The sequence below is a fragment of the Bufo gargarizans genome, chromosome 9 (assembly GCF_014858855.1).
Source record: "Bufo gargarizans isolate SCDJY-AF-19 chromosome 9, ASM1485885v1, whole genome shotgun sequence".
NCBI classification, from domain to species: domain Eukaryota; kingdom Metazoa; phylum Chordata; class Amphibia; order Anura; family Bufonidae; genus Bufo; species Bufo gargarizans.
In genome coordinates this window covers 7,645,965-7,671,634 of record NC_058088.1, presented here as the reverse complement: position 1 = coordinate 7,671,634, position 25,670 = coordinate 7,645,965, and the positions used below count along the sequence as shown (strand labels likewise).

At 42.8% G+C, this 25,670-nt stretch overlaps 2 protein-coding genes across 2 annotated transcripts; one reads left to right on the top strand and one right to left on the bottom strand.

The window, feature by feature from the left end:
* Positions 1-5,445: 5,445 nt before the first annotated feature.
* Positions 5,446-11,672, top strand: LOC122919312 (cytochrome c oxidase subunit 7A1, mitochondrial-like). Its single transcript, XM_044268256.1, has 4 exons — positions 5,446-5,595; positions 8,089-8,178; positions 10,018-10,102; positions 11,552-11,672. The coding sequence occupies exons 1-4, from the start codon at positions 5,581-5,583 to the stop codon at positions 11,605-11,607; spliced, it is 246 nt and encodes an 81-aa protein (XP_044124191.1). The 5' UTR covers positions 5,446-5,580; the 3' UTR covers positions 11,608-11,672.
* A 2,056-nt stretch (positions 11,673-13,728) lies between these two features.
* Positions 13,729-21,198, bottom strand: LOC122946586 (synaptosomal-associated protein 25-like). The gene is made up of 7 exons (XM_044306309.1): positions 21,130-21,198; positions 19,233-19,274; positions 17,625-17,673; positions 16,963-17,074; positions 15,429-15,554; positions 14,830-14,974; positions 13,729-14,734 (listed from the first exon to the last, which is right to left on the bottom strand). The coding sequence occupies exons 1-7, from the start codon at positions 21,196-21,198 to the stop codon at positions 14,666-14,668; spliced, it is 612 nt and encodes a 203-aa protein (XP_044162244.1). The 3' UTR covers positions 13,729-14,665.
* Between the last annotated feature and the right edge of the window lie 4,472 nt (positions 21,199-25,670).

Here is a 25,670-nt window from a genome sequence, read left to right as displayed (position 1 = left end):
TATTTTCAGTATAGTATGGTCACCTTTCAGGTGTTAAGTCAGTATCATGTATTCAGGACTCGCCAACCTGTGGCTCTGTAACACCCCAGAGTTGTGTTACTACACGCCTCTACCCCGCTACTATCTTCTAAGAGCCTTTACATTGTCAACTGATATCATTTATATTATGTCTTCACAAATGTGCATACAAAACCATGTTAAATACAATGTTTCCTGTAATTTTCCAGGTACACCAGCAGGTGGCAGCAATGCATTGGCCAGGTCCTAGTTTAGTTTATCTAAGCTGGAATGGATTTTTCCAGCTTATCTCCCCCTCTGTAGAGGTGTGAACTGTTCCCCTGCTAGGGGAAGGCCGTGTGATAGCCTTCAGGAGTAGAGATGGGAAGTTCGGATCTTTTTCATGAATCGGATCTTCGGTTCACTTCCTGAGCCGGCAGAAGCAAGTGAACTGAAGATCAATGCGCATGCTCAGCTCATCGAATCTTCGGTTCACTTGCTGAGTCGGCTCTCAAGTGAACCGAAGGTCTGGAGGGACTCGCTCCTGGCAAATACAGCTCTGCTGCAGTGAATGCAGTGGAGCAGACTGTGATGTAATTACAATGTATAGTTATTGAAGGGACTCAGATAATTGTCTGAGAGTTTATTAGTTAAAAGAATCGTGTCACCGAGTCCCTACCAGACTTCCTGCTCTGCTACATGCTTCACTGCTGCATGCACCCTGTACACACAGAGCTCCGCTACATGCTATACTAATGCTCCCCCCCTCGAACAGACTTGTCGGAGACAGGGAGCCGCAGAGCAGGAAGCCTGGCAGGGACTCGGTGACACGATTCTTTTAACTCAAAGAATCAAATGAGTCTCTGACTCATTCGATTCTTTTAACTAACAAACTCTCAGACGATTCTCTGAGTCCCTGCATGACTCCCCTGTGCTGTGAGTCAGTGCTGGACTGCTGGTTGCCTCTGATTGGTTGGAGGGTGGGGAGGGGCGGGGCTAGCTTCCACTGTCGGCTCCTATTACACTGCCTGCTGCTGCCTCTATGCTAATCTGACTGAGCTGTTTCACTCGGATCAGCTCAGTCAGAGGAATCGACTCTTCCGGTTCAGTGAACTGAATCGATTCAAAAGAACGATTCGTTCATGATCCAGACATCACTATTCAGGAGATCCCCTGCATAGGGAAGGAAGCCAGGATCTTGTCTCGGCTGAGACATTGATCATATTCCCAGACTGAGAACCTGCAGCCTCAGCTGGATGACAAGAAAGCAGACAATCTCCAGAGTTCCAGGAAGAAAGCATCCCCTGAGAAACCATCTGAGAGTAAGTCCAGAGACCTAGCAGAAGCCATTCCTCCTTAGCTAGTCTGTCCCCATAAAGCAGAACTTACAGAAACGTGCAGAAGATTAGTTCCTGCCACAAGTACAGAGCTATCAAGCAGACGAATTATCGTGCAAGCTCTCACATTTTCACAAGTGCAGAAGTGTTTATTCCTGCCGATTATTGCTAAAACCTGCTGGGATCAGAGACCAAAGCTGTATACTGCTTGGATACAAGTTATCTTCAGTAAAGAAACGTTTGAACTTCATCTAAAGGTCTGGACATAATTTCCGCTGCAAAATTCCTCTATTACTCCTACTATCACTACACTCAAATTTATTGCAAGTGAGTCAGGAGTCCAGTGGTACCCAGGTAGGAGACACCGTTGACACAATTATCACTATATTATTACACCACTCTGGCATTCCTAATCTGGGACGTGCTCTTATAACACCTTGGAAGGGACCTGGGGTAGTACCCTGCGCACGCTGCAATTGGCGTCACGACAAATACAGACTATTATCCACCCGTATCCTGGCCCACTGCATAAGTGACTAGTGTTGAGCGCGAATATTCGAATTGCGAATTTTTTTCTCGAATATCGCAATTTCGAGATTTCGCAAATATTTAGAATACCGTTCTATATATTCGCGAAATCGAATATTCGTTTTTTTGTTTTTTTTGTTTTTTTTAATTGTTATATTTTTTTCTTTCCCACTTCCCTAAAGTTGTTCTTACCTGTCCTTTGGATTCCTGGCTTCCTGGCTGCTCCAGTCAGTGCCCGTTGCCGCTTCTGCCGACTTCCGTGCTCATGGAGCGTCCCCATCACCATGGGAACGTCTCCATATACTAGAATGTACTGTTGGATTTGAGAATTACGTTGAAATCGCAATTCGATTAATTCAAGTTATAATAATCGAATTGCGATTTCAACTTTTTATGTATATTCTTAATATTGCTCTAACTTCGTCTTTTAGAATATTCATAATATTCTAAAAGACGAAGTTAGAGCAATATAACGAATATTCTAAAAGACGAAGTTAGAGCAATATTACGAAATTTCGTAAAATACACATAGATTGTAATTTAGCTAATATACTGCTATAGTAATTTTTTTAATAGTGTACATATTTTACAAAACTTAAGTTCAGAAGAGGCAAAAAAAATAGAGAAAAAAAGGATTATAGCAGTATATTAGCTAAATTACAATCTATGTGTATTTTACGAAATTTCGTAATATTGCTCTAACTTCGTCTTTTAGAATATTCGTAATATTGCTCTAACTTCGTCTTTTAGAATATTATGAATATTCTAAAAGACGAAGTTAGAGCAATATTACGAAATTTTGTAAAATACACATATTAGCCTAGCCATAGTCAATTAGCATAGGAACGTTGCCTTATACTATCAAAAGAAATAATCGTAATACGTGATCAACTAAATCGCATATTATTCGCGATAATTGGAATAATTATGAATATTAGATTTCGACGAATATAACACGAATATTCGCGAAATATCGCGAAATCGAATATGGCACCTCCCGCTCATCACTATAAGTGACGTCAGCGTACCCGTTCCTGGTCACTGCAGCTCTCCAACAGTTATAAAACTACTACTCCCACCACGACATGCTGTAGGGAGTTGTGTTTAGCAGCAGTTGGAGAGCAGCAGGTTGCCCATGCCTGCCATATGCCATGTATATACAGCTGCATATGTATGCAATATTTTTTGCTGCATGTACTTTGCAAACTTTTGCATAGCAAAGCATCTATATACAGCTGCATATGTGTGCTTTTTTGTTGCTTTGCAAACGTTTTAACCCCTTATAGGAAATACAGTATATGAACTTAACTACTGTTTGCATAGTTTGCTAATCTCATCTAGAAGAAAATTACATTTATGAAAATATTATAATATATGCATGTTTAACAATTTATATATATATTTTTTGTAGTATCCTGTCTAAAGAATAGATGGTACTCTTAAATAAATGTTAAATATGAAGAAAAAGAGTGGGGATGGAAGATTAACCAAAAAGCCATATCCTTTATACGGCACAATTAGCATTTTTGAAGCCTATTATGGAAACTAGACTGTAAGTAATTAAAAAAACATAATAATTGTATTATTATTTTTTGAGCAGTGTTAGAATTTAAGCTACCGTATTTTTTGCTTTATGATACGCACTTTATTTTCCTCCTCCACCTGCTTCGTTAATAATAAAGTGGGAGGAGCAGGTGCTTGATGAAGTGATTGACGTTACGCTGCCGGCCGGCCTGCTATAGTAGTTTGATTGAGTGAGTACTACTACTATAGGGGATTGCGATACTTTAGCAAAGCTAACCAAAGGGGTTAAGAATTACATGACTACAGTTTAGATATGAAGATTGCTGTGATCGGGGCCCGATGTATTGGGGGTCACTATTTACACAGGGACACTGTTATGGGGGGATCTGTGGATGACACATATATTGCATAAGATGCTATATACAGTGGATATAAAAAGTCTACACACCCTGTTAAAATGTCAGATTTCTGTGATGTAAAAAAATGGGACAAAGATAAATAATTTCAGAACTTTTTCCACCTTTAATGTGACCTATAAACTGTACAACTCAATTGAAAAACAAACTGAAATCTTTTAGGTGGAGGGAAAAAAACAAAAAAATAATAATGTGGTTGTATAAGTGTGCACACCCTCTTATAACTGGGGATGTAGCTGTGTTCAGAATTAAGCAATCACATTCAGAATCCTGTTACATAGGAGTCAGCATACACCTGTCATCATGTAAAGTGCCTCTGATTGACCCCAAATAAAGCTCAGCTGCTCTAGTTGGTCTTTCCTGAAATCTTCTTAGTTACATCCCACAGCAGAAGCCATGGTCCACAGAGAGCTTCCAAAGCATCAGAGGGATCTCATTGTTAAAAGGTATCAGTCAGGAGAAGGGTACAAAAGAATTGCCAAGGCATTAGATATACCATGGAACACAGTGAAGACAGTCATCATCAAGTGGAGAAAATATGGCACAACAGGGACATTACCAAGAACTGGACATCCCTCCAAAAGTGATGAAAAGATGAGAAGAAAACTGGTCTGGGGGGCGACCAAGAGGCCTACAGCAACATTAAAGGAGCTGCAGGAATATCTGGCAAGTACTGGCTGTGTGGTACATGTGACAACAATCTCCCGTATTCTTCATATGTCTGGGCTATGGGGTAGAGTGGCAAGACGAAAGCCTTTCTTACGAAGAAAAACATCCAAGCCAGGCTACATTGTGCAAAAACACATCTGAAGTCTCCCAAAAGCATGTGGGAAAAGGTGTTATGGTTTGATGAAACCAAGGTTGAACTTTTTGGCCATAATTCCAAAAGATATGTTTGGCGCAAAAACAACACTGCACATCACCAAAAGAACACCATACTCACAGTGAAGCATGGTGGCGGCAGCATCGTGCCAAGGGGCTGTTTATCTTCAGCTGGAACTGGGGCCTTAGTTAAGCTAGAGGGAATTCTGAACAGTTCCAAATACCAGTCAATATTGGCACAAAACCTTTCAGGCTACAGTTTTGAACTGTAGTGAGTGGAGTAGTGAGTAGTGAGCAGCTATCACACGGAGCATGTTTCCCGGACCGAACAAGCTCATGTGAAAAAAGGACAAAGTCCAGCAAATATTCACAAAAATTTCAACTGTATCAAAAATCTTGCAGTTGTCAAGACTTTTTCCCCTTGGTGAACATGCGGGGGCATGACGGTTGTGGTAATCCATGATTTTATTTCAACGCCATGAAACTCTAGCCTTAAAAAAATGCATCAGGAAAGATTGAATTTATCTTCGGAAATAGACGTTACTGAAGCATAGTTACAAAGGGGTTAAGTCCTGCACCGTAGGAATGTGAGTGTGGTCTGCAGGGTGGGAGTCCACAGGAGTATATAAGTGACGTGACAGGTGCGTGTACATACAAACTTCACCCAATTGTCACACTGGGTGTAAAACATCACATAACGTGTTTCTGTTATCCTGTATTTTTAACCCTATGCACTTGCTGCGCCAGCTTGGAGCCTAATATTTTGCTGTAGCTTTCGCAGTCCATGATCCTCCTCGGTTACTCCCCTTCTAGAGTCACAGTAGCTGAGTGGAACGTGCACAAGTTCTGGCTGCTCTGCCGCGTCTATTTCTGTCGGCGAAGATCATCTGTGTGCGCCCTTGTCAGATGACCCAGAAAGGACGAGTGAAGCACAGAGCAGCACAGCAGTTGGCACCATGAGGAATTATTTGGTAGGTGGAATACTTGTACAACCCTTGAAATGTTACTATAAGATTACTGCTAACATGCATAGTATCACCTGCAGAGTATCAGACTTTCAGACTGTCGCCCATACATAATGTGAGCTGTAAGAAAGGGGAATGGACTGACAAATTCTCACTTCCCATGGCCCTTATAATCAGGAGGGTCTTATAAATTAGAATTTAGAGATTTGCTGTTTGTGGTCAGAGCTGCAGTATAGTGAGGGCAATGGGGGAGTCCCCAGGAGAATCAGCCACCTTGAGGATCTAGAGTGTCACCACCACCCTTCTTGCCAGTTCATCTAATCAGCTCCACCAAGCATTTTCTAGTAATGGCCCTGACATTTCAAGGACCACCACCTTTAAGGAAAACTTGGTCTCCTGATACTTTAAGGTTTAGGCCACACACCACAGCCATGCTCTCTTGGGGAGATGGTCTCTGTGCAGCCAAGTACCACATGGCCACAGATGCCACAGCAGGAACATATTAACTGATTAGAACCAAATTTTTTATTTAGCATTCATAGTTAATGGTATTTGTCCGGCCACCTCTCAGCATGTTTGCCGTGCTGTGGCTAGACCTCCGGGGCCGGGCCCAGGGGGCGGATTGACCATAGATCTTAGAGGGAAATTTCCCGGTGGGCCGATGCCCAGGGGGCCACCTGGGCCCTCCTCATGGCCGACCAGTGGAAGCTTTTGGGGATGTATTTTGTGCTCCTGGCAGTATTTTGTGATGGACTGTGGTATTTGGCTCTGTTGGGGTGGTACAATGTGCCACAATATAGTATTGCTGGCCCTGCCTTCCATCAATTTGAACCCAACTACAAAACGGGGCCACATTTGGTATTTTGTCCAGGGCCACAAAGTTCCCAGTCCGCCCCTGGCCGGGCTGGATTTCAGGCAGCACACATGTGCAAGCGTTAGTACGGATCCGGCAAACCTAATGCTAGTGTGAAAGTAGCCTTGTTCAAATTAAAGCTATCAAACCCTGTTGGGCCTAGAGGGCTCACCTGGTGGCAAACTAAAAAAATTATAGTATTTGATTATTTGAATCTACACAGTATCTCCATGACAAAACAGCACCTAAAATAAATCAGATAGGGAGATGATGTCATCAAAATCTATCAGTAGTGCAGCCTCAGGCTTTGGGCCTGCAATCTCAAGTGATCAGATCTCAGTATAGAAGGAAGATAGTAAGTGTATTAACGTGAATTGTGAGATCCGGGAATAATATAGGCTTAACGCGGCTTAGGTGCATAAAAAGTTGATTATATAGAGAGATTTTACATATATATATATATATATATTATAAAAAGGGGACAGCACTCCAGAAATGTGACAAAAAATAAAAAGACTTTATTCACCCATATGGCAAGGCAACGTTTCGGTCTTTTTATTTTTTGTCACATTTCTGGAGTGCTGCCCCCTTTTTATATCTTGCATATTGGGTGAGCTTATTCCCATTGGGCTGTGCACCCAAGGTGGTTCATTATTTTTCTTTTGCCAGTTCTGCCTTTTTTTTCCTTATATAAATATATATTGTGGGGTTTCGCTTTGGTAGACAGTATTAACGGACACAGTATAGAGGCAACAACAAGTTCTTTGGATCAAACAGTTCAGCGTTTTATTCACACTTTAGGCAAGTGACAAAACAAGCAGTCATAAACAAGCAAAAAGTCACCTTGCGGTGTTGGCGGTAATTCACATCATGCGGCAATTCTGCCTCAAAGAGTCCTTCCTGATAGCAGCACCAACCTGTTTTCACGCCAAACAGGTGGCAAGCCTTCATCCAGACACAAGCCTCCCAGATCCCAACACAGAGACATGGCTTCTGAGCCCAGCTGTCTATTTAAGGACAGCCAGGTGCTGCCAAAACCCGGACCGGCATTTAAAATCCGGTCCGGTATTTGACCTCACCTGGCTGTAAATCCGCCCAGCAGCACATGCTGGGAAGAAAATACCTGTTTTCCCAGACCAAACCTCTCACTGTGTTACAATACATATATACATATATATATATATATATATATATACACATACACAGTCAGGTAAGTAACAGTCACATTAGGCTGTGAACAAATTAGCAAAGCTCCCCATCAACCAGTTTGCCACATTGCAGCTGGCCGACGCCCATATGATACAAAGAGAGGTTATAGTCATAGAACATGATCTTACCCTGATGATGTCTTCAATGGAGCTGGAGCTTTTGGTTACATTCCTAGATGTCTTCTAATTTCCTGGCCCCTCCTAGGTCCTCCTAAAGGTCTTCAGTGTGTAGTGCTACCTGATACCACTAACCAACTACAGTACAAGCAATTAAAGGAAAAAAATACTAAAATAAACCTTTCCACACAATAAGAAACATATTCCACACGTTGAATGTACAGTAAAGGATTGCACAAGTTCATGGACTTTTTATTTTTATATATCATGAGTTGTGATAATCCAAAGAAAGTCGGATAAAGTTCTTCGTACCTTTTACAGATTTTGGGGCAGAGGATCTCTAGAGCCTTCTCCACATCTGGTCGTGTACAGATGCAAAACCGTGTTGCAGAGAAACAGAAAATATTTCAGGTATTGGTTCTCCAAGTAACTCAGTTCTTTCCTGGTATTATACAACAAGAAGTCATTGCTTAGCAAGGGTAAGAACAATCTGTCTAGATGCAGCCAAAACTCAGCCCACGTAGCCAATGGGTGTACGATTTTGAAAGTAATGCCTCAGTTTCACCCACAAAATCAAGTGCAGTGGCCAGGTTTGGGGTGGCCCCAACGCTACGCTGGGTCCCGCGGACACCGTTGAGGTGTCATCACGTGTTGCTGCTCTCCAGAAGGGATGGTAAGATGTGATGCACCCCAATGGGAAATAAGTCCAAAGAGTCAGGGTCTGCAGTAAACCAGGGTGCTTCTTTACTGGAGGAATTCAAGTACAAAACAATATAGGCAAGGCATTGGGTTGACTTCTCCAGTCTCTTCCCTGGCAGAATGGTTTGATGCTGAGGAAAGGCCTGATCTAGCTGTCCCTCTTTCTCTTCAGAAGGCTGGTACCCTGGTCCAAGACTGGTGATCCAGGGTCTGTGGCAGCGTATCCCCATCTCAGCGTCTTCTTCTGGTCACTCAGTAGTCTGGCAGAGTCTCCTCTTCCAAGCACTGTTCCCTAACTGCAGCACAATAGGGGCTCTGACTGCTCTCCTTAAATACAGTTTTTGCTAGACTAGAACCTTCTAGTGGGAGGGGTGGAGTGGAGAAACTCAGCACAAACAGATACATTGTTTCAGCTCCTGTCTGGTATAGACGTACATTAAAGCTTCAATTATACTCAATGGCAATGACACAGCAGGATTTCCAGACAAACACAAGTTTCCAGACATAACAACACAGCTAAAACCAGACATTTAAAAGGTCAGGCTGTCTGCTTTTGGTGGTAAACAAGTCTGGGTTTTTTCCCTCCAAAACATGGTCTTCTTTAAGCTCTAGCTGTGGAAAATGACCAGCTTCTCAATCAAAGCCCTGTCTCTCAGTATTCATTAACCCCTTCCACAGAGCCATGTAAATACAGTGATAATAAACAGGATATATATCACAACATATATATATATAATGTAGTTACACAGTATTAAACAGTGAAAGTTAACCCTTTTAGGTGAAATAAAGTAATAAGTTTTAATTTTACATAGGGGAAAGAGGCAAATGTCCAAATGTCAAAGTACTACCTGCTCCAAGGCACTACACACGCAGAGTAGTTTGTATGTGCTACTTTTCCCAGAACAGACAGAGAAGATGTGACCATATAAACAGAGATAATGCCATAAAGACAAGACAGAGATGATGTTGCCAAGTAGACAGAAATTATGCCACCAAGGAGACAGAGGCAATACCATGATGTAAACAGAGTTGGCGTCACCAAGTTTATAGAGAAGATGACACCAAGTAGACAGACATAATGCCACCATGTAGACAGAGATGATTCCACCATATAGACAGAGATGATTCCACCATGTAGACAGAGATGATTCCATCATGTAGACAGAGATGATGCCACCATGTAAATAGAGACAATGCCCCCATGTAGACAGGAATTATGGCACCATAGACAGAGACAATAACACCATGTAAATAGAGTTGATGTCACCATGTAGACAGAGATGATGCCACCATGTAGACAGAGACAGTACCACCATGTAGACAGAGTTGATGTCACCAAGTTGACAGACAAGATGACCCCCAAGTAGACAGACATAATGCCACAAAGTAGAGACAAATTGCATCAACAAGTAGGCAGAGCCTATGCCACCAAATAGTTAGAAGGTTTCACAAACTAGATAGAGATCATGCCACCAAGTTGTTTTTTGATTGATCTGTTCTGTATATTTCCATTTCACCATGTATAATGACTGGCTGCTTTATGTTTTCTAGGCTGACAATGGCTTACCAGTTCATCTGAAAGGAGGTTCAGGAGATCTCATTCTCTACCGAATTACAATGGGCATCACGATTGGAGGTAGACAACAGCCATAAAATACAACTTTGTTGCAGGGGGACCACCAGGCCACTACCTCTTGGAGTAGTCTCTGTTCAAGTGACTTCTGACCCACGGGGGTTAAAAGACACTGGTGCACAGCACTAAGGGATCAGGCAAAACCATAGTCCGGGACAGATTGAGGTCAGGCAAAGTACTTGCAATCCAATAAACAGTCGGTGGGCAGCTCAGGGTCAGTAGGGAGATCAGGCAGAGGTCAGGTCAGGCAAAAAAGGGAAATGGGCAAAAGTTGGTACACAGTCAGACAAACACATTAGCAGACTAGAACCTATTTCTCAGGAACCTCTCTAAATTCAAATGTAATGGCATATCACTAGAATCAAAGTCAGACAAAGGGGAGACCCGTACCTATCTCAAGAATGGGCTCCCTAAAGTGAAGGAGAGTGCACCTTACATATGCAGCATGCTCTTCATTAATTTCTATGGAAGTCCTGAATATAGCTGAACGAGTGCGCCCAGCTATTTTATACAAATTAATGGAGGGTGCAGAGCACAAGCACGGCCTCCAATCCATTCACTTCTATGGGACTGGCGGAGATAACCAAGCCAGTGCTCAGCTATTTTCAGCAGTCCGTAGAAATTAATGGAGGGCAGTCGCTCATGCACAGCTGCTCTCCACTCACTTTAGGGGTCCCGTTCTGCAGTTAGGTTCGGATCCCTGTGGTGGGCTCCACACCTAACTGACATTGGTGGAATAGCCTAGCGATATGTCACCTATGTCTAAGATGAGAAAGCCCCTTAAGCACCCCGAGGTAGCCAGCCATAGGCTGGTGAAGATTAGGCTGGGTGAGTGCTAGACCATCAAGAGCAAGTGGGGTTGGCACGACCTTTGGGCAGGGGAAGAGAGGCCTGGAAGGCAAGTAGCAGCCTGTGTGAAGGGACAGAGCTACTTTGGTGGCCGGACTTGCCAGAAAACATGGAAGAAAGAGAGGAGAGTCAGTGCTGCCGGAATCGGAGGGCTGTAGCTGGTGAGCAAAGCAGCTGCTGTAACAAACCAGAACCCTATTACTGTTTGGGAAGCTTAATTTATTCTTTCCCATTAGGCTGCACAGAGCCCTGACCTTAGCCCCATCCATCACCTTTGAGAAGAACCGGCACACCGTTTTTAGCCAGGTTCTCTCATCCAACATCAGTGTCTTACCTCACAAATGTTCTCATGGCTAAATGAAGACAAATTCCCTCCAAAATCTTGTAGAAAGGCTTCTCAGAAGAGCATATTTACTAACTTTGTAGTAGGCCCTGCCCCTTTGGTTATCTTGTTTCTCTAGCATCATCCCCACTTGCCGATGGGTATGATTGCCACCATGTAGCCATAGATTAACCATGACATGGGTGGTAACCTGAAAATACTCTGTCTATAATATATCATGTGATGGTTGGAGGAAGACATTAATGTCGTTCTTTTTACAGGGAGCCTCCTGGCCTTCTCCAATATTGTCATGGCATCCTTACCCCATAAGAAGTGACAAGAACCTCAGCAACATCAGCTTGATAAAGAATGATGTTCCATTAAAAGCCTTCTTGTGCTTGCCATTTGTCTCTGTTGTCTATCTAGGGAAATTCCTTGTCTAGTCTACGAAATGGAAAAATCTGTATTATACATGATGGACTCATCTACGTAAATATTGTATCCTGACTCCATTTTTTACCACAGTTTCTAAAGGTTCTTTACCAACTATCATAAAATAAAAGGATCTCTGAAGTTCCACCTTCATAACTATACTTTAAATTAGGGAGTTGATAAGTTCCATTTAAGGGGATTGTACCGCTAAAAAGGGAAGGGTTCTTGTTCAAGGAACCCATCTGTCACAGGCAAAATGGATGTCTATGAGTACCCCTATCAGGGCTCCAGATGGCGACCAAAATGGTAGCCAATGCGACTTAGAATTGCAAGATGGCGACAAGACTTTGTAGTCTTGTCACCATTTGCGCCTGCCTCTTTCACGCACGAGTTGAACTGACATGGGACGCGCTGCTGTCAGCACGTGCCATGTTCTCCTCAGCAGCACAGGGGAGAAGGAGGCAGTCCCTCCGCCGTGTGCCGCTGCTGCCTCTGCCACCAATGGACTGATAGCAGGGAGGAGGAGGGGAGGGGCTGTGGCCACTGTGCCACCAATGAATATAGTTTATGCCTGAATACAAACGCAGGCTGCAGGTCCTGGCCATATCCCATACCCGACACCCAGCCTCTATGACTGCGCACTGCGATCCGCCGCAATTAACCCCTCAGGTGCGGCACCTGCGGGGTTAATTGCGGTGGATCACAGCGCGCAGTCATAGAGGCCGGGTATGCGATATGGCCGGCACCAGCAGCCTGGGTTTGTATTCAGGCATAAACTATATTCATTGATGGCACAGTGCGCCCCCCCAACCCCAGTATTATAAACTATATTCATTGGTCGCACAGTGCGCCCCCAACCCAGCCCCCCACCCAGTATTATAACTATTATAATCATTGGTGGCAGTGGCCTCAGGGTCCCTTCTTCCCTACTCCTCATTGGTGGCAGTGGCAGTTTCTGATCGGAGCCCCAGCTGTGTAATCCTGGGGCTCTGATCGGTTACCATGGCAGCCAGGATGCTACTGAAGCCCTGGCTGCCATGGTAACATCCCTGATGCTGTGTGCACTATGCACAGAGCAGCAGGGACAGTGTGAAGTCCTATTCACCCTAATAGAGCTCTATCAGGGTGAATAGTACAAGGAATGAAAAGATCCCAGGTTCTAGACCCTAAGGGGACTAAACACCAAAATACTAAAGCTCCTAGCAGACGAGCATTCCTCCCGCAGCGAGTCCGCATCGCAGCTCCCGGCCTGACCTCCCAGCACTGACGGGATTCACATAGCATTGTATTGATTTATGATGCTATGTAACCCTTACAGTTCTGGAATGTATTGGATAACACTGGCAGCATTAGGCCAGTGCTATCCAATACATTCCAGAACTGTAAGGGTTACATAGCATCATAAATCAATATAATGCTATGTGACCCCCGGCAGCGCTGCGAGTTCAGGCCAGGAGCTGCGTTGCGGACTCGCTGCGGGAGGAACCCTCGTCTGCAACGGGCCTAAAAGTTTAAATCGCCCCCTTTCCCAAATTTACATATAAAATATATAAACAATAAAAAAATAAACATATTACATCTCGCCACTACCGAAAAAGTGCGAACTATTAAAATATTTAAAAATATTACCTATGCGGTGAACGCCGTAACAGAAAAAAATAATAAAAATGCGCAATTTGCCATTTTTTGTCACCTTGTCCCGAAAAAAATTAGGATCGGACTGTTCTATTATGGTCCAGACGTTCAATAAAATGCACACAGCTTTTTGGGTGTTTTATTTTTTTTCGCGTGGTATCGAGTATCGCAATACTTTTTAATGTCATCGAAATCTAATCTAAATTTTGGTATCGTGAGTGACAACCCTAGGTAAGACATGTCCTTTTTTTTAATTATTATTATTATACCGTTATTATATGTATTTTAAATTTGGCGACTTAAAATTTAATTTGGCTCCTAAAGTTTCCCTTGATTTTTTTTTTGTCTGGAGCCTATACTGTATATTGTGAAATGAATACCATGGCTACCGTTTAGGGCATCACCACTTTACTTTTCAATAGAAAAAATACCACACAGTCTTTACAAAGTTGGTACAGTGACAACTGTGATGCCATAAAAGTATAGGCACCCTCTGCCCACACCTAACTGAATCACATGCACACACAAGGCACAAGCAATAAGGTATACAGTTCACGTAGAACCATTGTGGTGGGCCTCAGCATCAGGAATGAGCTCAGGGTGAAGGCAGGGGAGATGAAGACACTTCAAAAAGTAGAGATCTCTAGAACAACCTCAGGATAGATTAAAGGACGTCCAGGCCATGAGACACAATCTGTGGTATGGTTCCTCTATCTCCCTTCCTAAAAGAAAACGAGGGTCACTCAGGAGAAGACAACCCCCTAACCAGGTTAACAAAAAAGCACACTAACAGATTAGATGTGGCTATGCCTCTGGAGGACTGAAGATTTCCATTCATCTGAGCATCCTACAAACCACCCACCAGTTACTACAGTGGGACCCTCAATGACTAACCTCCCACTTGAGGAACCTGTAATCTAAAATCGTATTTTTTTTGCTTGAGAAAATAGAAATATGTGCAAGGACCTTCCAAAAAGTTATAAAATGTAGATTACCACTTGGATTTATGAATCAGGGGAAGTAAAGAACCCATTGTATTAGTTACTCTTTTAAGTTTGGGTAGAGCTCTTCCTAAATACAGAAGACTCCATGCCTGATCTTTAGCTACTGAACATATAGTCCACATTAGGCTTGATTGTGAGGCTGGCATACACAAGAGTAGCTGTTTTAAGGGTATGATTCTCCTATGGTGTATCCGTGGCCTTCTACATATAGAGCCTGAGCCATAGATATGTTTTTATAGGGTTTGGATATGATGACTCTCATGGGACTCTCATGAATTTTCTAGCCGACTCTCCCGATTAGATGCCACATACTGGAGGAAGAAATCAAACACTCTTGAGAATCTTTTTGGCCTTAGTATTTGCATCCTGTATTCGATCCTGATTTACTGCAACCTGGAACACAAATAAATATTTTTTTAAGGCACTGTAAACAGAAGGTCCTTAGCCCGTTCTAAATGTATGGTGTATCCCAAGTGTCTCCATCACACCTTCTCTATAATTTTCTCCACTTGTTTGTTCTGGATATCGATTTCATTCCCAACATCCAGCGCCATGCTGCGGAGATTGTTCAGGATGCTGCCAACTTGGTTGAGGTTCTCCTCCATTTCATTTTCTCGTGAATCCCTCGTTATCCTACAACAAAAGAATATCTGTAGGTTAACATATGTAACCTCTTCACATCGTAAGAAAAGAGTGTCCAATGTCTAAACCCAAAAGGTGGGATCAGCGAATTTTGATCAAGAGCAAGAGGCTAAACTGGAACCTATACTCATTAACCTCATAAAATGGGTCCAACTAATTTGTTTTTTAATTATTGGGGTGTTCCTCTGAATACTCTGGTGGTTTAGTCCTCCCGAGGATCATCTAGGTGACCTGGGTTATGACAACTAATAAGACTTACGAAAGCCAATTAGGTTTATCGAGGGAAAAGCCCAATGTGTAGATAATAGTTGGAGCTGGAGGTTATGACCTGGGTCCTCAGAATCATGATGGGCCCAATGTATTGAGTAAACCACATGGTAGATGTGGACCGTAGCATGGGAACAGCCTCAGCTATGGAGGACATGGTGAATCTACAATGTTTTACCTGCGGATATAACTTCCGCTCATCATCATCCTTTCCCTTTCATCAGCAACGTGAGAAGGCTGAGCCGAGACAACGTCTTCGTTAGATTTACCCCATGCAGCTCTGTATGTTGCACTGTTCATCAACCTGAGGGATTAGAAAAGTAAAGAACAGACAGGGAGCTCGATAAGCAACCTTTCGGATGCAACATCATTGATTGTGGATGCACACTGCATACTACAGCTGTCCTCTGCACAAAAAGCATCTTCACCATAACTAAAGCGTCTCCAGGAAACACAGCTGACAGCATCTGGTGAGCAAGAAAGTCAAAGTGGGCTTTCCCATCTCTTCATATCCAGCTGGTATGTTCACCACAGGACATAACATACCCCCTGCCTAGCATACTAAAATAATTAGTACTCTAGTACACTACTGAGAATGACCATTGGGTGGTGCTGCAGAGACTCTAATAATAAGGTATAGCTGGATATGCAGCAGAACTCAATATGTTTAACCCGTTCAGGACCTGGGGATTTCCTGTTTCTGTTTTTTACTCTGTGACTTCCCTAAGCCATAACTTTTTTATTTTTCCTTTCACATAGCCATATGAGGACTTGTTTTTGACAAGTTGTACTTTCTAATGGCACCATTTAATATTGCATACAATTTAGGAACGTATACGAAGCTGGAAAAAAAATTCCAAATAAAGTGGAATTGGGAGAAAAAAAACGCAATTCCGACACAATATGGGTTTTCTCTTTACAGCGTTCACTATGCAGTGAAATTAACCGGTCAGTACAATCAGTACAATTACGAAGATACCATATGTATAGTTTTTTTGTGTGTTTGAATAGTGAAAAAAATCAAAACGTTGGCAAAAATGTAATATCACATAACATTTTTATAGTTAGATCTACTGAGCTGTGTGAGGGCTCATTTTTTTGCGAGACAATCTGTAGTTTTTATTGATACCATTTTGGTGAATTTTTTATCACTTTTTATTCAATTTCATTTTCCGGTTATGGCATTTATCGTACGGTATAAATACATTTTTATTTTCTTAGTTTGGACATTTTGAGATGTGGCAGTGCCTATGTTTATATTGTTGATTTATTTTTATAATTCTGGAGAAAAGGGGGTGATTTGAATTTTTATATATATACATTTTTTAAATATTTTTTAAAGCCTTAGTAAACTATTTTTCAGCCCCTGTAGGGGGATAGAATATGCAATCTTCAGATCACTTTTAGCTTACATTGCAACCCTATTGGCTGTTATCCTAAGGAGTCTTGCCACCTGCAGGCCACCTAAGGAACTACAGCTCTGATACGCTGGGTTTCTTCAGAGAGCAGCAGAGCGAAAGAACGGCTCCCCTGATCTTCCAGGTTTTCAGTGTTCAGGTGCCTTGGTCACATTTGAGGGGTTACATTTCTGTCATCAGAGTTATCTACGATCGCAGACATTAGCCTTGGGTCTCTACTGTTTAAAACACCTTTAAATTGGTAAGTCACACTAGATAAGTGTTCTGTTCATCCTATTTAACATGGACACTTACCTGTCACAGGAGCAGAGTCCACAGCATTTACCCATGTCTGTTAGGTTCTTTTCCGCTTCTCTCATATCCTGATTAATTTGGTTCAGACCCTTGTCAATCCGCTCCAACTGCTCTGAAGAATATTAAGAGTTTGTTCAGACAGTCAGTTTTATCTCAGGGTTTAGGACTGGGGTAGCCAAAAAATTGGCTGCCAAGTTTTCAAACACGGTCATGGCTCTTACCAATGTAGCAGAGCCGAATATGGTGTTGTGCATCCCAGAGGTTACTGTGTCAATGGTTAGCCCCATTGACTTTGACACTGGATGACGATAACCTACTATTCATAGCAACTGCATTGCATACCTAAAACTATTTGAGACCAGTTTAATCTTTTCTATGGGATTGGTTCTATTCCATGTCTGACCGGTACCGTCTCATAACTCAGATGAGATAAGATAATTTTGTATGTTTACCTACTTAACCCACAAAAATAAAAGTATCATGACCAATTCAGCTCTGCTACATCTGTATTTTTACAGTAGATGTAATTTAAATTTTCACCACTAGATGTCACTGTAAGGTAACGTATATTGTAGCTTAGTAAGCAGCATTACAGATGAGCCATGTTATATTGCATTCAATGTAGGCAGTTATGGGACACGGACAAGCGTTGTCAGTCTTACCTCCCTGCTCATCCAGCATCACTAGGGTCTTTATTCCAGCATCCTTACTCTGTCCCGAAACAGAATTATTGGAAAAATATGAATACCAACGCATAAAAGTTGATAATGTACAGATAGCGGAGCCATGAGCCGTAGTACCTTATTCTTAAAGGGGGTTTGCAGGTTACAGATATGAATGACCTATCCTTAGAACAGGTCATCGATGTGAGATCGGTGGGGTCTGACACCCGGCAACCCCTAATGATCAGCTGTATGAGATAGCCACCAACTCAAGAACTAACATAGAACGGAGTGGAAGGAGACAAGTGGCCATGTTGGGTAACTGCAGCAAAACTCACTTGAATGGGGTAGTTTTATCTGTACCTATATCACTTACAGGGAGAGACAGGGAGGCAGTACTGTCTGTGACTACATCATTTACAGGGAGGCAGTATGCCTACATAATTTAGAGGGAGAGACAGGGAGGCCGAACTATCTGTAACTACATGAGAAGATACAGGGAGGCAGTACTATCTGTACCTACATCATTTACAGGAAGAGACAGGGAGGCAGCACTATCTGTACCTACATCATTTACAGGAAGAGACAGGGAGGCAGTACTATCTGTACCTACATCATTTACAGGAAGAGACAGGGAGGCAGCACTATCTGTACCTACATCATTTACAGGAAGAGACAGGGATGCAGTACTATCTGTACCTACATCATTTACAGGAAGAGACAGGGAGGCAGTACTATCTGTACCTACATCATTTACAGGAAGAGACAGGGAGGCAGTACTATCTGTACCTACATCATTTACAGGGAGAGACAGGGAGGAAGTAATATCTGTACCTACATCATTTACAGGGAGAGACAGGGAGGCAGTACTATCTGTACCTACATCATTTACAGGAAGAGACAGGGAGGCAGTACTATCTGTACCTACATCATTTACAGGGAGGCAGCACTATCTGTATCTACATCATTTACAGGGAGGCAGCACTATCTGTACCTACATTAGAAGATACAGGGAAGCAGTACTATCTGTACCTACATAATTTACCGGGAGAGACAGGGAGGCAGTACTATCTGTACCTACATAATTTACAGGAAGAGACAGAGAGGCAGCACTATCTATACCTACATAATTTACAGGAAGAGACAGGGAGGCAGTACTATCTGACCCTACATAATTTACAGGGAGAGACAGGGAGGCAGTACTATCTGACCCTACATAATTTAGAGGGAGAGACAGGGAGGCAGCACTATCTGTACCTACATTAGAAGATACAGGGAAGCAGTACTATCTGTACCTACATAATTTACAGGGAGAGACAGGGAGGCAGCACTATCTGTACCTACATAATTTAGAGGGAGAGACAGGGAGGCAGCACTATCTGTACCTACATAATTTAGAGGGAGAGACAGGGAGGCAGCACTATCTGTACCTACATAATTTACAGAGAGCGACAGGGAGGCAGCACTATCTCTACCTACATAATTTACAGGGAGAGACAGAGAGGCAGTACTATCTATACCTACATAATTTAGAGGGAGAGACAGGGAGGAAGTAATATCTGTACCTAGAACATTTACACAAACAGCCTTTATCTTTCCATCCCTTACCTCTTCCACCAGTTGCACCATACGACGTGTAATGTCCAGAGACTATGAGAAAGAATAGACTAGAATGGTTATAACGCTGATAACCGCATAAAGACTTAAAAATACATTTGATAAAACACCATTCGACTCCAAGTCCCAACCAGCAATGGTCATGCATTTATTGTCACTTGTCATGAAGGTCCCATTAATTTCTATGGAGAGTGACTCCACATACATAGCCAACTCTCTGTCCTAGCCAGACAGGAAGTAGTCTCACTCCACCCCCTGTCTAAACTTCTACAACCTGTTAAGAGCATTTACATTGTCATCTAATGTCATTTTACTTAATATCCTCACAAATGTGCATTAAAAGCCTTGTTAATTGTATATTGCTGTAATTTCCATGTTCACCAGCAGGTGGCAGCAATGTGTTAACAGGGACTTAAAGGGAACCTGTCACCGGGATTTTGGGTATAGAGCTGAGGACATGGGTTGCTAGATGGCCGCTAGCACATTCGCAATACCCAGTCCCCATAGCTCTCTGTGCTTTTATTGTGTAAAAAAACGATTTGATACATATGCAAATTAACATAAACGAGTCATATCTTACTTGTGTGACCAGAGAAGAGTCATATTTTCAAGCTCTGACACATCTCAGGTTAATTTTCATATGTATCAAATCGTTTTTTATACACAATAAAAGCACACAGAGCTATGGGGACTGGGTATTGTGGATGTGCTAGCGGCCATCTAGCAACCCATGTCCTCAGCTCTATACCCAAAATCCAGGTGACAGGTTCACTTTAAGCCAGTTTAGTGTTTCTGAACTGGAATAGTACATTCCAGTTCAGCTCCCCCTTCATGAGCAGAAATGAGCTGCGCCCATATCCTGCCTCATGGGTGGGGAAGGAAGTTAGGTTAGTGTGCCAGCCACCCCTGCTAGGGAAAGGCTGTGCGTGTAGGAGCTCCCAGATATAGGGATCTAAAGCCAGGATCTTGTCTCAGCTGAGACAATTGATCGCCATCCCCAGCCTGAGCCTTGCAGCCTCAGCTGGTAGAAGCAAGCAGCCACCTCCAGTTACAGGAAGAAGCATACCCTGAGACAATAACTGTGAGTACCGTCCAGAGACCCAGAAAAAGCCATATTCCTCCTCAGCTAGTCAGTCCCCAAGACAGCAGAAGATAGATAGTGCAGAAGATAAATTCCTGCCACATTACAGAGCTACTAAGCAGACTTCCCTTTCCTGCAAAAGCTCCAGGTACATGATAGAGCAGAAGACATATTCCTGCCACACATTGCCAATACCTGCTGGGACCAAAGACTGTTGCTGTATCTGGCTTGGATGAAAGATGCAACTAGTAAAGACAAGTTTGAACTTTACCCAAGGTCTGGATCTCAATTACTGCTGCAAATCCCTCTATTACTCCTACTAGCACCACACATAATTTATTGCAAGTGAGCCAGGATCCAGGAGTCCAGCCGTATCCAGGTAGGAGACACCGTTGACACTATACCTATTACCATACAGAGACATTACACCACTCTGGCATTCCTAACCTGGTACGTGAGTTACAACACCTTAAAGGGCCCTGCGTTAGTACCCTGTGCACGCTGCAATTGGCGTCACAAACAAAACTATAAACTATCACCTACATCTGACCCAGCCATTGCATATTTTGGCGTCAGAGTGCATACCCCGCTCCAGCTCATTGCATATGCACTAGCACTGGTGGGAGAAACAAACATAGGTGCTTGATTAGGACACCCCTGTCCTCACGACATGCCTGGAGCTTTTTTTTTATTATACATGCATTGTTCTGTTCCTCTATTATTCCTTCAGGAAATCTATTATTATGCAACTGGGTGTTGCAAGTTAGGTGTGTGTGCTCTTTAAATATAATCTCTGATCCCTCTTACCTCATCAGTGACCTGGTCCACGCGCTTCTTCAGCTGTAAATGATTGCCATACTGGCCCTTATTCTCCATCTTGGGGCCACACAGTCTCGTGTTTCTGGATCACTACAGAGAAGAACAGATAGTATTACATTCATCCATCCTTAGTATAAGTGACATCATGACCAGGGCACCCCTTTTTGTCAACATTCAAGGATAAGGGTGTGGGTCTTTATGAAGCCTTGTGAGGGAATCCCTGCTTTAGAAATTCACTTAAAGGGGTTTTGTAATGTTTAGAAACCCTCCTTCTAAGTTAAATGCTAACTTTTAATTGTTTGCCACTAGGGGGAGCTCATTATATTTACTATACAAGTACAGACGAATGGGATATGTATAAATTCCTGCAGCGTGAGCTCCCCCTAGTGGTGGCCACAGGCAGACGGAATTTCACAACTGTATAATGTACAGCAGTGGATTTGGAGCTCACTATCTGCACAAAAAACGACTTCCTGCCTTATATAATTCATTGACAATTTTGGGGGTATTTAGGGAGGTAAAAAAAAACTATCTAAATCTATTTTGCACTGTTTTTTGGCCAGCTTTATTCTGAGATAATTACGTAGATAGTAGCCTTTTTATTTCATAGTACTTTTGCATAATAAAAACTTGATTTCCAAGGAAAAACAAAAAACATGTTTGGGGTGCCACTTTTTGAGACCCATAGCCATGGACGCTAATTTTTTTCTCGCCATTTTGGTCTACATATAAGGAATTGTTTCATTTTTTTTACAATTTTTTTAGGTTCTATGCCTTTTTAGCTCACGTCATGAGAAATGTATAAATAATTGGGGCCATTTATCAAACTGGTGTGAAGTAGATCCGGCTTAGTTGCCCATAGCAACCAATCAGATTCCACCTTTCATTTTCCAAAGGAGCTGTTCAAAATGAAAGTTGGAATCTGATTGGTTGCTATGGGCAACTAAGTCATTTCTACTTTACACCAGTTTGATAAGTGGCACCAAATATATAGATATATATTTTTTTTCTAAATAACGTTTTTAATGAAAAAAACTATAAACTAAACTATAACTAAATGGAACTTTTTTTTTGCCCTTGGAGGGGGGCTAGAAGCTTCGATCCTTTCATCACTTATGTGATGCTTTGGAATAGCTTTATTGTGTCAGGGTAAAAGGTCCATGGGTGACCTGGGGGCCACAGTGCGGCCCCCGGATGCCTTAGTAAAGTATCGCCCATCCCCTACTTTCTGCTGCGGTGCCAGGGCAATGGGGCTGAAGGGAAGCAAATGGAGAAACAGTAGCTCTAGCATGGAAAGAAAATGGAGCTGTATCATATAAAATAGGCAATAATATATGGTCGGGGGGTCAAGAGGCCCCGAAATGGGCTGATAGGTGGGTGGGCAGAATTTTAGGAATGGGGATTGTGGATGGATAGGGGCATAGATCTGCAATGGAGGTGGGAACTAAAGGGGTAAATGGGAGGCCAAGAAGTAAATGGGGGGTATAAAGTTGGGGCAGGAATGTAAGGATAAGACACGGTACGTCGTGACATCACATCGTGACATTATGGCACAGGGATGACATATCGGACGACATCGCATTACTGTGAGCACGATGAAATAACTTACAGCCACTGTGGACATTTCCATATCACAACAGATTTATTTATTTTTTTGTAATATCGTGACGGAGACAACAGACACCTCACCTGTATCGGCAGCGCAGACGCTCCGTTGCGAGCTCCCAAGTAGTTTCCCGGGTGATTGTGTCTTCAGCTCGGATACGTTGTGATTGGCAACCACGGGAAAGTCGCCAGCCAATAGTTCCTATAGAACGCAGCTGGCTGCCATAGCGACGTCTTAGTAACATCGCCATGGAAACGAGAAAGGGCGGGAATGGACAATGACAGGGGAGCGCGGTGGCTAGTTATCTGCTCATATGCCGGGGGGTGGGCTGAAGGGGATTTATATTTAGAAGAGATCATCTTCGGGAGCGATGTCCCCCGCAGATGTCATCCCACAAAAATGTATGGTTTCTTCTTATCCTCCTGCCAGTAAGTTTCTATAGAGAGGACGTGCAGACTGCGACTAGTAATACGGGGTCTCCACCGTGCTTGTCAATAGCGGAGCCAGCTGAGACTCTTGCCATTTATTTGTAAGACCTAACCTTCTCATTCAAAGAGTTTTCTTTATTTTCATGACTATGAAAATTGTAGATTCACACTGAAGGCATCAAAACTATGAATTAACACATGTGGAATTATATACTTATCAAAAAAGTGTGAAACAACTGAAAATGTGTCATATTCTAGGTTCTTCAAAGTAGCCACCTTTTGCTTTGATTACTGCTTTGCACACTCTTGGCATTCTCTTGATGAGCTTCAAGAGGTAGTCACCTGAAATGGTTTTCACTTCACAGGTGTGCCCTGTCAGGTTTAATAAGTGGGATTTCTTGCCTTATAAATGGGGTTGGGACCATCAGTTGCGTTGTGGAGAAGTCAGGTGGATACACAGCTGATAGTCCTACTGAATAGACTGTTAGAATTTGTATTATGGCAAGAAAAAAGCAGCTAAGTAAAGAAAAACGAGTGGCCATCATTACTTTAAGAAATGAAGGTCAGTCAGTCCGAAAATTTGGGAAAACTTTGAAAGTGTCCCCAAGTGCAGTCACAAAAACCATCAAGCGCTACAAAGAAACTGGCTCACGTGCGGACCGCCCCAGGAAAGCAAGACCAAGAGTCACCTCTGCTGCAGAGTATAAGTTCATCCGAGTCACCAGCCTCAGAAATCGCAGGTTAACAGCAGCTCAGATTGGAGACCAGGTCAATGCCACACAGAGTTCTAGCAGCAGACACATCTCTAGAACAACTGTTAAGAGGAGACTGTGTGAATCAGGCCTTCATGGTAGAATATCTGCTAGGAAACCACTGCTAAGGACAGGCAACAAGCAGAAGAGACTTGTTTGGGCTAAAGAACACAAGGAATGGACATTAGACCAGTGGAAATCTGTGCTTTGGTCTGATGAGTCCAAATTTGAGATCTTTGGTTCCAACCACCGTGTCTTTGTGCGACGCAGAAAAGGTGAACGGATGGACTCTACATGCCTGGTTCCCACCGTGAAGCATGGAGGAGGAGGTGTGATGGTGTGGGGGTGCTTTGCTGGTGACACTGTTGGGGATTTATTCAAAATTGAAGGCATACTGAACCAGCATGGCTACCACAGCATCTTGCAGCGGCATGCTATTCCATCCGGTTTGCGTTTAGTTGGACCATCATTTATTTTTCAACAGGACAATGACCCCAAACACACCTCCAGGCTGTGTAAGGGCTATTTGACCATGAAGGAGAGTGATGGGGTGCTGCGCCAGATGACCTGGCCTCCACAGTCACCGGACCTGAACCCAATCGAGATGGTTTGGGGTGAGCTGGACCGCAGAGTGAAGGCAAACGGGCCAACAAGTGCTAAGCATCTCTGGGAACTCCTTCAAGACTGTTGGAAGACCATTTCAGGTGACTACCTCTTGAAGCTCATCAAGAGAATGCCAAGAGTGTCAGAGATAGTTGTGAAAATAATGAAAACTCTTTGAATGAGAAGGTGTCCAAACTTTTGGTCTGTACTGTATGCAAATAAGACTCTTTTGGCGCAACGGGGGCGTTACCATTACACCTAGAGGCTCTGCACTTTGATTGACAGGTCAGACAGTTTCATAGGAACAAATCTGCTGACAGATGTCCTTTACCATTTTTCCACTTATGTTTTGGCATAAAAATTGGGGACATTATTCTATTCTAATATCTATTAATATTCTATTACGGACCGGCGCACTAACACAAGAGGAGGCAGTAGGCATGGCGGTGGAGGACATGCCATGGGGCAAAAGGGCCGCATGTACCCATCTCTCGTCTACAAAGCCCTGCTTTTATGTAAATGTTATTTGCAACTGTTTGATATACTTAGTGCTTTAATAGCTCTCCATTTTCAATATATCTGCTAGCTGTCATTGAATGGAAACCTTATAGCCTGCCCTTTTCATGGCAGCATGAATATGAATGTCGGGTGTTTATTTTCCACAGTTTCTAATCGATGCAGTGGAAAATCCATGCCATGTGAACTATGGCCACGCTTTCCACTGACAACAATGGGAGGTGGATTTTGAGCCGATTCCATGTGAATTATGGAGTGGAATACATGTGGAAACCCACTCAGAAAACCCACGAGGTGAATAAGAATGGTGACACAAACACAACCAATCCATGTTGGGACACATCCCCCAAGTTTAAAAAAATATGCATAACAAATATTATATAATATATATAAATATTTTAACTATATATTACAAATATAAAAACTTTTTGCAATGTTTGGTGTGGATATGTAAATATTTACCCATATGTAATAATACTGATAAATAGCAAACGCTCCTGTTTTGGCTAATCACTGACTGTGTGAATAATAGTGGATACTTCCCAGGGTTACGTTCTTATTAATGAGTTACTGTGTCTATCCCACAGCCGCCACTAGATGTCAGTAGTGTGACATCAGTTTTAA